The sequence below is a fragment of the Myodes glareolus genome, chromosome 4 (assembly GCF_982192425.1).
Source record: "Myodes glareolus chromosome 4, mMyoGla1.1, whole genome shotgun sequence".
Classification (NCBI taxonomy): Eukaryota; Metazoa; Chordata; class Mammalia; order Rodentia; family Cricetidae; genus Myodes; species Myodes glareolus.
In genome coordinates this window covers 32,597,677-32,611,604 of record NC_142029.1, presented here as the reverse complement: position 1 = coordinate 32,611,604, position 13,928 = coordinate 32,597,677, and the positions used below count along the sequence as shown (strand labels likewise).

Here is a 13,928-nt window from a genome sequence, read left to right as displayed (position 1 = left end):
ACACAGACACACACATACACACACACACACACACACACACACACACACACCTAAGGATAACTGAGCAGCTGGCTTTCTTCAGTCTTATAGGGTTCCATATTCAATGTTCTCAGCCAAGTTACCAGAGGGGTGGAGGCGGCATACAGGCAGAGGGAGCCTCTGTTAGTCTTGCCCTTGAACCTCTACCCACAGTCTGACCAGCTTCAATGTGAGTGTCAACCTACTATAACACATATTTGATAAATTTTAAACTTATTGCAAATATGTCTCAGTTGGCAGACTGTGTACTTCATCGATCAACCAAGCACAGCTGGGCCAGCTGTTATACTCCAGTACTTCAGAATGCCCTGGCTTTCCGTCTTGTGGTGATGAAAATCTCCAAACTCTGCCCTGTCAATGTCGTCTCCTCTACAAAGTTAACTACGTATTTTAGATGTATTACCTGCCACTCCCTCTTGCTTTAAAATCACCACTGTGGAATGGACACATGAGTCATGAAACAGGACAGAAAATTAATTGTTTTTCTGGTTTTAATTCTTTCACTGATTTTGTGTCTGTGGTAGATAAGTGCATAATAACACAATTGATAGTGAGAAGTATAAGATCCAATGTGAAACTCCATGTCTTCAGAATAGCTATTCTAAGTGCGTGTTTCTCTCACGTGTGGTTTCTAGGTTCTGTATAGCTACGTAGATACACGTGTATATGACACAAAGAAAGGGGTAAAACTATTTAGGGGGACAAGTGGGAGGGCAAAGAACAAAGGGGAAGGTAGCAAGAGGCAATGAGAGGGCAATGGGTTCAACATACATCATATATGCTTGCATGAAAATGCCTTCTATAGCCCTTTATAATAAATAATAAATGGAGACCAACTCTATAACATTAAAAGCGTTGAACTAGTTAAAAAATTGAAGGATACACTGTAAGGTAAAAGCGACATCCAAAGAAATCCACCCTGGCTCTGAGATTCGAGCCAGTGAAAGAAACACTTTAGCCCCGAACCCAGAACCAAAGAAATGCACCTTGATTCTGAAATCAGTGCCAAAGAAACACACTTTGTCCCTAGAATCAAAGTCAGTGAAATAAATTTGTTCCATACCCAAAACTAGAGCCCAAAGGTTTAAAAGGTCAGTGAAAGAAACACAGTTTGGCTCTGAAATCAGCCATCTCTGCCCCTGACCAACTAAACTAACCAATCTCTGAGCAGGGAAAAACTAACCAATCCCCCTTCTCCCTGGGAAAACCCTGCCCCTAAGAAGCCCTATCTATGTAAGCCCTGAACTTGTTCAATTTCCACCCTGGAAGAGGCAGCCACACTCCTGGATTGTTCCCTCCCAATAAAATCTCTTGAGTGAGGTTTGGGTGAAGACATTCTTTCGCTAGAGCGAGGACAGAACTGAATTATAACACTTTCCCTGGGGAAGCCTTTTCTTAACAGCTTGCAGTTGTTACAACTTTGCTGGGGAAGTCAGACGTGGAGCAGAGTTGAGCAGGACTGCAAGCCTTTGGCTAGGGAAGCCTTCCCCAAGCAGAACAGAGTTGTTACACTCTGGAGCGCCAGAGCCGAGTTGTAACCACTTCCCTAGGAAGCCCTTTCCTGGGCAGCAGAGCTGTCACATTGGGAAACCTTCCCTAGAGCAGAGCTGTGAGCTGCTATGCTGTCTGTGTGTGGTCTGTGCTATTCCCTGGTTCCCCGCTGCCAGAGCGCTCCTCCACCCAAGCTGTAACACTCAACGTTCCCTGGTTCCCAACCTCCAGGATCCCCTTCCATCTGAGCTGTGAACCTTACATAAACTCAGAAAACTTAAGTGTGAAACAAAAGGTTCAAGTCAGTTGCAAAAAAAGAGTAATAAAAGATTAAATAGATCTCAGAAAATAAAAGGTATACTACAGACCAATGAGAAAATAAGAAATGTAGGCATGTGCCAGCTGTGAAAATGTCTGTGATGTAACCTGTAAAACAGAGGGGACTTTGAGAGGAGCCATACATGAGATCTCTGTGAGCACTGTGATTCCTCTAATTCTGAAACCCTTCTCATGTATGAGCACAATAGAGAAACAGAATCACTGAGAATGTAGAGACCCTGACTGTCCTCTGCAAAATCACAAGATTAAAATTTTTTCGCGGTTTCTATAGTGTTCTTGCCATTTAATTTTAAAATAAATTTAAACTTTTGATCAAAACTAAAATTTAAAAAAATCCTACAGGCTCCCTTTTTTTTAAACTTTGCTTTCTTTGTCTGGAATTATCTTTGTCCCAGGGCATAGGATTCTCCGGTCTAGGCCTCCCAGGAATTAGGATTTCAAATGTGCATTGCCACACTCAGCCCAGTGATCCCTTCTTTTTTTTTTAATTGATTTTATTGAGCTCTACATTTTTCTCTGCTCCTCTCCTCTACCCTCCTCTTCAACCCCCTCCAAGGTCTCCATGCTCCCAGTTTACTCAGGAAATCTTGTCTTTTTCTACTTCTCATGGAGTTTAGATCTATGTATGTCTCTTTTAGGGTCCTCATTGTTGTCTAGGTTCTCTGGGATTGCAATTTGTAGGCTGATTTACTTTGCTTCATGTCTAAAAGCCACTTATGAGTGAGTACATGCGATAATTGTCTCTCTGGGTCTGGGTTACCTCACTCAAAATAATGTTTTCTAGATCTATCCATTTGCCTGCGTATTTCAAGATGTCATTATTTTTTCTGCTGTGTAGTACTCCATTGTGTAAATGTACCACAGTTCCCTTATCCATTCTTTGGTCAAGGGGCATTTAGGTTGTTTTCAGGTTCTGGCTATGACAAACAAAGCTGCTATGAACATAGTTGAGCACATGTCCTTGTGGCACAATTGAGCATCCTTTGGATATATATCCAAAAGTGGTATTGCTGGGTCTTGAGAACGGTTGTTTCCTAATTTTCTGAGAAATCACCACACTGATTCCAAAGGGCCTGTACCAGCTTGCATTCTCACCAGCAACGCAGAAGTGTTTCCTTTATCCCACAACCTCTCCAGCATAAGTTGTCATCAGTGGTTTTGATCTTGGCCAATCTTCCAGGTATAAAATGGAATATCAGAGTTGTTTGAAATTGTGTTTATCTGATGACTGAGGATGTTGAGCATTTCCTTAAATGTCTTTCAGCCATTTTAGGTTCCTCTGTTGAGAGTTCTATGTTTAGGTCTGTACTCCACTTTTTAATCAGACTATTTGTTCTTTTGGTGATCAATTTCTTGAGTTCTTTGTATATTTAGGAGATCAGTCCTCTGTCTGATGTGGGGTTAGTAAAGATCTTTTCCCATTCTGTAGGCTGTTGTTTTGTCTTATTGACCATGTCCTTTGCTTTACAGAAGCTTTTCAGTTTCAGGAGGTTCCATTTATTAATTGTTTCTATCAGTGTCTGTGCTATTGGGTTATATTTAGGAAGTGGTCTCCTGTGCCAGTGCATTCAAGTGTACTTCCCACTTTCTCGTCTATGAGGTTCAGTGTGGCTGGCTTTAAGTTGAGGTCTTTGATCCATTTGGACTTGAGTTTTGTGCATGGAGAAATATATGGATTTATTTTCATTGTTCTACATGTTGATATCCAGTTATGCCAGCACCATTTGTTTTTCTTTTTTCCATTTGATTTTTTTGCTTCTTTGTCAATAATTGGGGGTTCAAAGGTGTGTGGATTAATATCCTTGTCTTTGATTCGGTTCCATTGGTCCTCCTGTCTGTTTTTATGCCAATATCAGGCTGTTTTTAGTAGCTCTGTAGTAGAGTTTGAAGTCAGGGATTTTGATGCCTCCAGAAATTCCTTTATTGTACAGGATTGTTGTGGCTATCCTGAATTTTTTGCCCTTCCATATGAAATTGAGTACTGTTCTTTTGGGCTCTGTGGAGAATTTTGCTGGGATTTTGATGGGCATTGCACTGAATATGTTGATTGCTTTTGATAAGATTACCAATATTTTGTGTTTTTTCTTGTTTTGTTTTGTTTTTGGGTTTTTCCCTTTGGTGTTTGTTTGTTTGTTTGTTTTGTTGGGTTTTTTTTTTTGAGACAGGTTTTCTCTGTAGCTTTGGAGCCTGTACTGGAAATAGCTCTTGTAGACAAGGTTGGCCTCGAACTCACAAAGATCCACCTGTCTCTGCTTCCTGAGTGCTGGGATTAAAGGCCTGTGCCACTACTGCCCAGCTAAGATTGTCATTTTTACTATGTTAATTCTACCTACCCAAGAGCATGGGAGATCTTTCCACTTTCTGGTGTCTTCTTTAATTTCCTTCTTCAAAGATTTAAAGTTCATACAAGCCTTCCACTTGTTTGGTTAGAGTTACTCTGAGATATTTTATGATATTTGTGGCTATTGTGAAGGGTGATGTTTCTTTGATTTCTTTCTCGGTCCATTTATCATCTGTGTAAAGAAGGGCTGCTCATTATTTTGAGTTTATCTTGTATCCTGCTACATTACTGAAATTGTTTATGAGTTGTACAAGTTCCTTGGTAGATTTTTTTGGGTTACTTATGGAAACTATCATATCAACAGTAAATAGTGAGAGTTTGACTTCTCATTTTCTGATTTGTATCCCCTTGATCTCCTTTTGTTGTCTAGCTAGAACCTCAAGGACTATATTGAATAGATATGGAGAGAGTGGGCAGCCTTGTCTTGTTCCTGATTTCAGTGGGATCGCTGGGAGTTTCTCTCCATTTAGTTTGATGTTGGCTGTTGACTTGCTATATAGTGCCTTTATTATGTTTAGGTATGTTCCTTGTATTTGTCCTCTCTTGAAGACCTTTATCATGGAGGAATGTTGTATTTTGTCGAAAGCTTTTTCGGCATCTAATGAGATGATCATGTGGTTTTTATTTTTCAGCTTGTTTATATGGTGGATTACGTTGACATATTTTTGTATGTTGAACCATCCCTGCATCTCTGGGAGGAAGCCGACTTGATCATGGTGGATGATGGTTCTGATGTGTTCTTGCATTCAATTTGTCAGTATTTTATTTAGTATTTTTACATCAATGTTTATGAGTGAGATTGGTCTGTAATTCTCTTTCTTAATAATGTCTTTATATGATTTGAGTATCAAGGTAATTGTAGCCTCATCAAAAGAGTTTGACAATGTTCCTTCTGTTTCTATTGTGTGGAACAATTTGAGGAGTATTAGTATTAGTTCTTCTTTGAAAATCTTGCAGAATTCTGAGCTGAAACTATCTGGTCCTGGTATTTTTTTTTTTTTTGGTTGGGATACTTTTGATAATTGTTTCAATTTCTTTAGCAGTTATGGGTCTGTTTAATTTGCTTATCTGGTCTTGATTTAATTTTGATAAGTGATATTTATCCAAAAAGTTGTCCATTTCCTTTAAGTTTTCCAATTTTGTGCAGTACAGATTTTCAAAATGTGACCTGATGATCCTCTGTATTTCCTCCGTGTCTGTTGTCATGTCCCCCTTTTCATTTCTGATTTTGTTCTTTCAGATACTCTCTCTCTGCCTTTTGGTTAGTTTGAATAAAGGTTTGTCTATTTCGTTGATTTTCTCGAAGAACCAACTCTGTCTCATTGATCCTTTGTATTGTTTTCTTTGTTTCTATTTTGTTGATTTCAGCTCTCAGTTTGATTATTTCCTGCCATCTAGTTTTCTTGGGTGAGTTTGCTTCTTTTTGTTCTAAAGTTTTCAAATGTTCTATTAATTCACTAGTGTGGTATTTTTCCAGCTTCTTTATGTAGGCATTTAGTGTTATGAACTGTCCTCTTAACACTGCGTTCATTGTGTCCCATAAATTTGGGTATGTTGTGTGGTCATTTAAATTGAATTTTAGGAAGTCTTTAATAGCTCCCTTTATTTCTTCCTTGACCCATTGATGATTCAGGTGAGAAGTGTTTAATTTCCATGTGCTTGTGGGCTTTCTGGAATTAGTGTTGCTGTTGAATTCTAGTTTTAAGCCATGGCAGTCTGATAAGATACATGGGGTTATTCCAAGTTTTTGTATTCATGGAGGTTTATTTTGTTACCAAGTATGTGGTCAATTTTTGTAAAGGTTCCATGAGGTGCTGAGAAGAAGGTATATTCTTTTCTGTTTGTATGGAATATTCTATAAATGTCTGTTAAGTACATTTGAATCATAACCTCTGCTAGTTCCCTTATTTCTCTGTTAATTTTTTTGTCTGACTGATCTGTCCAGTGGTGAGAGTGAAGTATTGAAGTCTCCCACTATTAGTATGTGGGATTTAATGTATGATTTAAACTTTAGAAGAGTTTCTTTGATATATGAAGGTGCCCTCATATTTGGGGCATAGATGTTCAGTATGGAGATTTCCTCTTGATGTATTTTTCCTATGTCTAATATGAAATGTCCTTCTTTCGATTGATTTTAGTTTGAAGTCTATTTTGCTAGATATTAGGATAGCTACACCAGCTTGTTTTTTTAGGTCCATTTGATTGGAAAATTTTTTCCTAACCCTTTATTCTGAGGCAATGTCTTTTAGGTTGAGGTGTGTTTCTTATATACAGCAGAAGGATGGATTCTGTTTTCGTATCCAATTGTTAGCCTGTGTCTTTTTATAGGTGAGCTTAGTCCATTTATATTAAAGGATATTAATGAACAGTGGTTGCTATCTCCTATTGATTTAGTTTTCATTGTTGGTGATACTAATTTGTGCATTTTTCCCTTCTTTAGGATTTGCTGCTGTGAAATCATCAATTTTCAGTGTTTTGTGGATGTAACCAACTTCCTTGGGTTGGAATTTTGGCATAGAATATGTTGTTTTGTCCTTCTATGGTAGTTGAAAGTTTTGCTGGGTATAGTAGTCTGGGCTGGCATCTGTCATCTCTTAATGTCTACATAACACTTGACCAGGACCTTCTGGCTTTCATTGTGTCTATTGAGATACAATAAAACTGATAGGTCTGCCTTTATATGTTACTTGGCATTTTTCCTTTGCAGCTCTTAATATTCTTTCTTTATCCTGTATGTTTAGTGTTTTGATTATTATGTGGCCAGGGAACTTTCTTTTTTGATCCAGTTTATTGGTGTTCTGTAAGCTTCTTGTATCTTCATAGGCATATCTTTCTTTAGGTTGGAAAAGTTTTCTTTTATGACTTTGTTAAATATATTATCTGTGCTTTTGAGTTGAATTTCTTCTCCTTCTTCTATACCTAGTATTCTTAGGTTTGGTCTTTTCGTGGTGTCCTATAGTTCCTGGATGTTTTGTGTTAATCTTTTGCTAGATTTAATGTTTTCTTTGATGGATGAGTCTATTTCCCCTATTGTATCCTCAACACTTGAGATTCTGTCTTCCATCTCTTGTATTCTGCTGTTTATGCTTGAATTTGTGGTTCCTGATCATTTTCTCATGATTTCTGTTTCTATAATTTCCTTGGCTTATGTTTTCTTTATTGTCTCTATTTCAGTTTTCAAGTCTTGAATAGTTTCTTTCATATGTTTTATTGCTTTTTCTCGATTTTCTTTAAGGTATTTGTTGATGTCTTCCAATTTCTTGTTTGTCATTTCCTCCATTTTGGGGGAGGAATTTCCCATTTCTTCTTAAAGGGCCTCCAACATTTTCCTGAAGTTATTTTTAGATCATTTTCTTATGCTTCATCTATATTCATTAGTTCAAGTCTTGCTGTTGTAGGGTCACTAGATTTTACTGGTGTTATGTTATTCTTTGTGGTGTTGTGTGTGTTCTTACCTTGTCTACCCATCTTTTCCTCTAGTTGGTGTAGTTTGGGCTGTCTGTGACTCTGGTAATCAATCTTCCAGGTGTCAGTGGTTCCAAGGCTCAGATGGCTGTTCCTTGTGGTACATTCAGTGCCATGGTTCCAGTTACCACATTGGTCATTCCCTATTTTTAGAAATCATTCAGCACTCCTGGGGTTTGCTCTGCTCCCATGGAGTTTGCTGTTCTCAGGCCTGCTCTGGCCTAGGTTGCTGGCTCAGACCTGTTTCTGTAAATGTTCCTGGTCTGGATCCACTCCTGCAGAGGTCTCTGTCTTGGAGTTCATCCTGCAAAGGTCTCTGATCTACAGCTTCTGAGGCCCCAGACTTGGGTGTGCTTGGACTCACAGAGGACCTGGCTCAGGCCTACTCACTAAGAGATCCCAGACTCATGCCTAGACCTACAGAGGTCCTGGCTCAGGCTTAGTTCTTCAGAGGTTCTTGACTCACGCCTGGACATCAGGGGTCCTGGCTCAGGTGTACTCCCTCAGCCTTGCTCCCCTGTACCTACTCCTGTGGAGTTTGCTGTCTTAGGTCTGCTCTGACCTAGGTTGCTGGCTCAGTCCTGTTTCCATAAATGTCCCTGTTCTGGAACCACTCCCACTTATGCAGAGTTCACTGTCTCAGGCTTGCTCCAGGCTAGGTCACTGGCTCAATCCTGCTCCTGTGGAGTTCGCTGCCTCAGGCCTGCTCTAGCCCAGGTCACTGGCTCAGTCCTGCTCCTGTGGAGTTCAACCATCTCAGGCTCACTTGGGCCTAGGTCACTGGCTCAGTCCTTTCTCAGTATTTCTATATATACCTGCTAACATGGGTATTATCACCCTCAGTTTGTAGCTAAAAACGTCACACAACTTGAGTCAGATAGGAAGTAGTTAGTTGTCAACCCTGTCAAAACCAACAAATCATTTCCATATGCAATTATCCATTGTGCACCTAAATTAACACACAATTTAATCGACATACTGACATATATGTAAAAATAAGTAAAATGTTACAGTTGCAATATAAAGAACAAAAAGGAGGGTTATTATATATTTTAGAAAGTAGATGTCTCTGATATCTCCACTCGACAACCCACCCTCCTGAAGTATGTCTTCTCTGCCTGTTAGCAGACTTAATAAGAATGTACATAACTCAAATGTAAATGAATACAAATAATTTGATTCAAATAATTTGAACGGTTTGTTTGGGGCATTTTTTTGCCTTCTTTCTTTCTTCCTTCTTTTTCCCTTTTTCTTTCTTTTTCCCTTTTTATTTTTTCTTATGTGTATGACTGTTTGACTGTATTTGGACTATGTGAGTGGAATGCCCACAGAGGCCAGAAAAGGACATCATAATCCTTGGAATTGCACAACTGTGAGTTGCCATGTGAGAACTGGGATTCAACCCTGGTCCTCTATAAGAACTGCAAGTGTTCTTAGCTGTTGGGCTTGTCATCTCCCTGGCTGCTTCTCTTCTATCTATCTGTCTGTCTATCTATCTATCTATCTATCTATCTATCTATCTATCTATCTGTCTATATATCTGTCTACCTATTTTAATGTTTTTAGACAGGGACTTCCTATATAGACTAAGTCACTGGCCTTGAATTCACAATCTTCTTGCCCAGACTCTTTATGTACTGAAGCTGTAGGTACATGGATTGAATGCACTTCATGTGGGTGAAGTAATTTCTCTAAGCTTAAGAGAATTCATTACAAAAGTTCTAAGCAGCAGCTACAAAAGACAAACAAAAAACAAACAAAAAAGATTCTCTAGATTAACAGCTAACCTACAATCTGCTATGTAAGAAATCACATAATAAAGTATGCAAAAGACAACATTTTATGCAAAAGAGTTATGAACTGAGCTGAGCTAGGAATCATTTAATTCATGTACACTGTCCTGCTCATGATGGACATCTTAAACTCTGGTCTAGAAGACCAAGTGCTGGTCATGCCTCAACATTTATAATAATCCCACTGTCCCAGTTATTACCGTAGTATTCTGATCTGAAACCTCCCACATGGACTCAAAATTGTGGGCTACAGTTTGCACACAGGCATGTCATACCTCAAATGTTACTCTTATTTGCACTGTCTGGTTTTGTTTCAAAGACTGATGGGAAGCACATGACGCTTTCAGGAATGGTTAAGTAAATGTTGCTCCTTGAACTCATTCTGCAGTCTAGTAGAGACACAGATGCCTTCCTAAATTAGGTATATGTTTAATTCATTAAATAAAATATTGAAACAAAATAGTAGATCAATTATATTGAATATATATTCACATATTACATATTGAATAAATAATTTTAGCATAGTATAAAGTGAATTAATATTTTATTTCCTTATACTCTGAATGTTATATGTAAAATTGTCAGTCACTTTATTAGGGACCAACTACTGCTGTGATTTGTTGCCTAGCTGTAAAATTGGAAGGGAGTAAACTGAAATAGTTTCATTTTGTTTTCAAATGCAAGTTCAGGAATGCCCAGAACTTGCCCATAAACCCCAGGCTAAAGATTCCTACACTGGAGAGGATAGATGCTGAGAGTCAGGGAGCACAGGTTCCTGCTACCTGATTCATCAGCTTTAGGGAAAATGACACACAGCAGGTGACTAGCTGGTTCTCAAAAATTGGATAGTTAGAGAGAGAAAAACATGGGAGAGATCACCAAATACAGTCAGGGAAAGACCCAGAAGCACAGCTTTGGGTAATACTGGGTAGATGTTGTCAACAAGAGGAGATGGAAGAAATGTGGAAATCAGTGACAGACTGGAATGATGTAGGACACTGGAACCTACGGGCTGTTCTCAAATCACAGGGATTTTCTGCTGATCAAATTTGATTTCACTATTTCTTCTGTGTACTGGTATGGTGTATATTGTGTATACTGTGTACATATTGGGTGCTATGGGTTGGTTATGAGGTATGTCACATAGTAGGCTTGTGCTGGGTGGGAACATGGTTCCCAGCCAGTGGCTCTATTGAGAATCAGTTGGATCATGGGAACACAAGCGGCATCAAACTATTAGTGCACATAGCTGAAGGGGCTGTTCTTAATAGACCACAAGAGCTTACTGGAAGACTGCCCAGTGGGGTCATGCCTTTAGAAGCTAGATCATGTCCCTCCCCTCCCCCATCTCCCCGTCTGTCTCCCTTGTCCCTCTCCCTCCTCTTCCCACCCTCTCTCCCGTGCTGTTCCTATATTCTCCCTGCCTCTGCTTCCTAGCTACTACTCCTGAGCACTTCTATTCCACATCCTGCACAGAATGATGCTCAGCTTCACCTCAGGCCTGAAGTAACGAGGGTCCACCATGGACTGGAATCCAGAAAGCCAGCAGTCAAAGTTTATCCTTCCTCCTTGTAATTTAGCACAGGCACTCTGTCACAGAGACCAGAGCCTTACACACTGAAATGATCAGCGTGTAAAATACCTGCCTATAACTGTTCCGTCGCTTCCTACTCTGACCCCTTTCTCATTGTCCTTGGCAATGAAATTAGCTTATTGTCCATATGAGGGATTTCTAGGGCATGGGTATGTTGTCCAAGAAAATGTTGCAAATTGCATGTTTGACTCTGCTGTCTCAGGTCCAGGCAATAGACAGGAACGGGATATAATTGTGCCTATTTGTTGTTGAGCGAACCACGCTTTTCTCCCATCTACCTGCACTGGATGCCTGCAACACCCTGGAAAATCCATTTATAGCTCAGTAGACATCTCTTTATTAATTGGTCAGGTTTACAGTCGGCCTCCAACACCATGTGCCCTTCAGAGCAGCAGCCGGCGGTCACTGACCTGTGCACGTTTGTTTTCAGTGAGTGCCATAACTCGACAGATCGAATCAAGGTCCGAGTATGGGATGAAGACGATGACATTAAATCCAGAGTGAAGCAGCACTTCAAGAAGGAGTCGGATGACTTTCTGGGGCAGACGATCGTGGAAGTCAGGACTCTGAGCGGCGAGATGGATGTCTGGTACAACTTAGGTGATTATTTTTATACCTACTTGAAAATGAGTTCAGATTTAAGTGTCCCTGTGACATGGCTCCTACTCACCTAGAGTTAAAAGTCAGATGTCTTTGTAGATCATTCTGCAGACCTCTTATTTGGGTTAGTTTCGTTAGCAACGAAGGGCAACTGTAGATGAAATTTTTGTACTATTGAAAGACATTGTTAAATCTAAGATGAAAATAGACAACTCAAGGAATCCACTGAATGTCTTTTCAGAGAAATGTTTACACCACTCTTGACTTTAGATTACAGCTTCAAAGACATTTGTCTAATGCTTGGGAAATGGCTCCTCTGATTTATTCTGCTCATCAATGAAAATATAGTTGATGGGCTGGAGAGATAGATAATCAATTAACAGCATTTTCTGTTCTTCCAGAGGACCCAGGTTTAGTTCCCAGAATCTGTGTCAAAGGGCTCACAACTGCCTGTAGCTCTAGCTTGGGGAGGGGGTGCAGTGCCTTCTTCTGACCTCCATAGACAACCACAAATGCATGGCGTGCCTTCTCACAGACTCACACATGCACATAAATTTAAAAAATTATATATTAACTAATTGAAAAAAGATAGTTTATATGTAGTTGGGATTTCCTTCAAATGGTAATATAAAAATAGCTTTTCATTAGCAAAAACAAGATGAATTGATGTGTCTTTAACATGGGGTTCAACTGTGAAGATGTTAATAATAAGTTTAGCTGGCACGACATTTAAATAAACTTTTATTATGGAAACAGGAGTAAGACAAATTTGAATTCAGCTTTTACTCGAGTAAAAAAAAAAACCTGGGGTTTTTACTGGTGACTTAATAATAGTACAAATTTATAGTTATCTCAGTTTTTAGGAAAGATGGGTTCCAAAGATTTCTTAATGGCAGCCTAGGAAGTGGTGAATTAAATTTTTGAGAAGCAGCTGGTCATGAACAGAAGCTGACATAGCCCCTGAACCACAAAGAATTACCACTTAGATTCACAATGTACTTTACCAACTTACAGAATGTTGGTTCTAAAACAAACAAACAAACCCTACAAACTTTTAGTAATATAATAGTTGTCAAAATAAAGAAAGTCTCATTGAGTTAATAAAATTCTAAATTATGTAACAACTTAAGAAACAGGAAATTTAACTTAATCTAAACGCAAATGATTCAGCTATGTTGGGAACTCATTACCAAAAATAGTTGAAGAATCTTAATTAAAGAATGTTGGTACTTCTCATTATTGGAATCTGAGCTTAGGACTAAGCTAAACTCCCACATCTTGTTTAAATTATTAAGTAACTTTACATATGAAACCAAGATGTTAAAGGAAGAAAACCAGTCCCTGTGCAGTACTCAAAAACCATATTTTAATTGGAGCCTTGCTTTTTCAGATTTGTTTTCTATAATGAATTACCATCCTCTTGAACTAAAGAATAAAGTTATGTCAGAACAGAAATTCTTGTATTTTATTGTTTGGGTAATATATGCCTGGTTATAACCAGTTTGCTAGGGAGCTTAGCTATGCCATTTAGTTAAATGGCTGCCCATTTTTGATGTGAAACTGCCCTTTAAACTGTGAAAAAAAAAAAAAAAAACAAGGACCGGGGATACTGTGTAGGCAGCCTTATCTTCAGCACCTTCAGCTGCCCAGTGGGTACCTTTGTCCCCTTACTTCCACGTCCTTTGCCTTCTAGGAGGGAAAGGGAAAGAAGAAAGGCAGGAAAGGAAGGAGGAGAAGAGAGAGATGAAATTTGTTTGCATATCTATGTGTTGTAAAATCCCTCATTGTGTCCAATCCTTACAAATAATTTACTATATCTTTCGTGTAAACTCCGTCCTTTCTCATCGCTTGGAATTTACCCTACCACCCAAAGCAATGCTTGTCCCAAAGTCCTGCGTGCCCAAACAGAGTCAATGGTTCCTCTATTTGAGAGATCCCATTAATTCTAAGCTTCCTGGGAGCTCTGGAAAGGGGTGGTTGGCAAGGATACCTACCCCAAGCTCTGTGTTTCACTTGCACCTAACTGAAAACTCCATGTGTGTTGAGAGTAAAGGGACTCCCAACCAGGTTTGCTAGGCCGAGATTGTAATTCTGTTTTCTCAGAAGACAGAGGCAGAGGGTCACCTGATCAAGGACTGCCTGGACAATTTTGCAAGAACCTGTCTCAAATTAACAAGCGAGGAATTGGCTGGAAATACAGCTGAGTGGTAGAACTCTTCCTGTAGAAGTATGACACCCTGAGTTCAATTCCTAGTACAACACACAC

At 39.3% G+C, this 13,928-nt stretch overlaps 1 protein-coding gene across 4 annotated transcripts in view; it reads left to right on the top strand.

Annotated features, from left to right (window-relative positions):
• Nucleotides 1-13,928, top strand: part of Unc13c (unc-13 homolog C) — a 445,873-nt gene that overhangs the window by 221,029 nt on the left and 210,916 nt on the right. For all 4 annotated transcript variants that reach the window (XM_087905372.1, XM_087905373.1, XM_087905375.1 and 1 more), the window contains one exon: nt 11,493-11,662. In XM_087905372.1, coding sequence (XP_087761498.1) covers nt 11,493-11,662 — 170 coding nt within the window. The remainder of the gene's footprint in view (nt 1-11,492; nt 11,663-13,928) is intronic.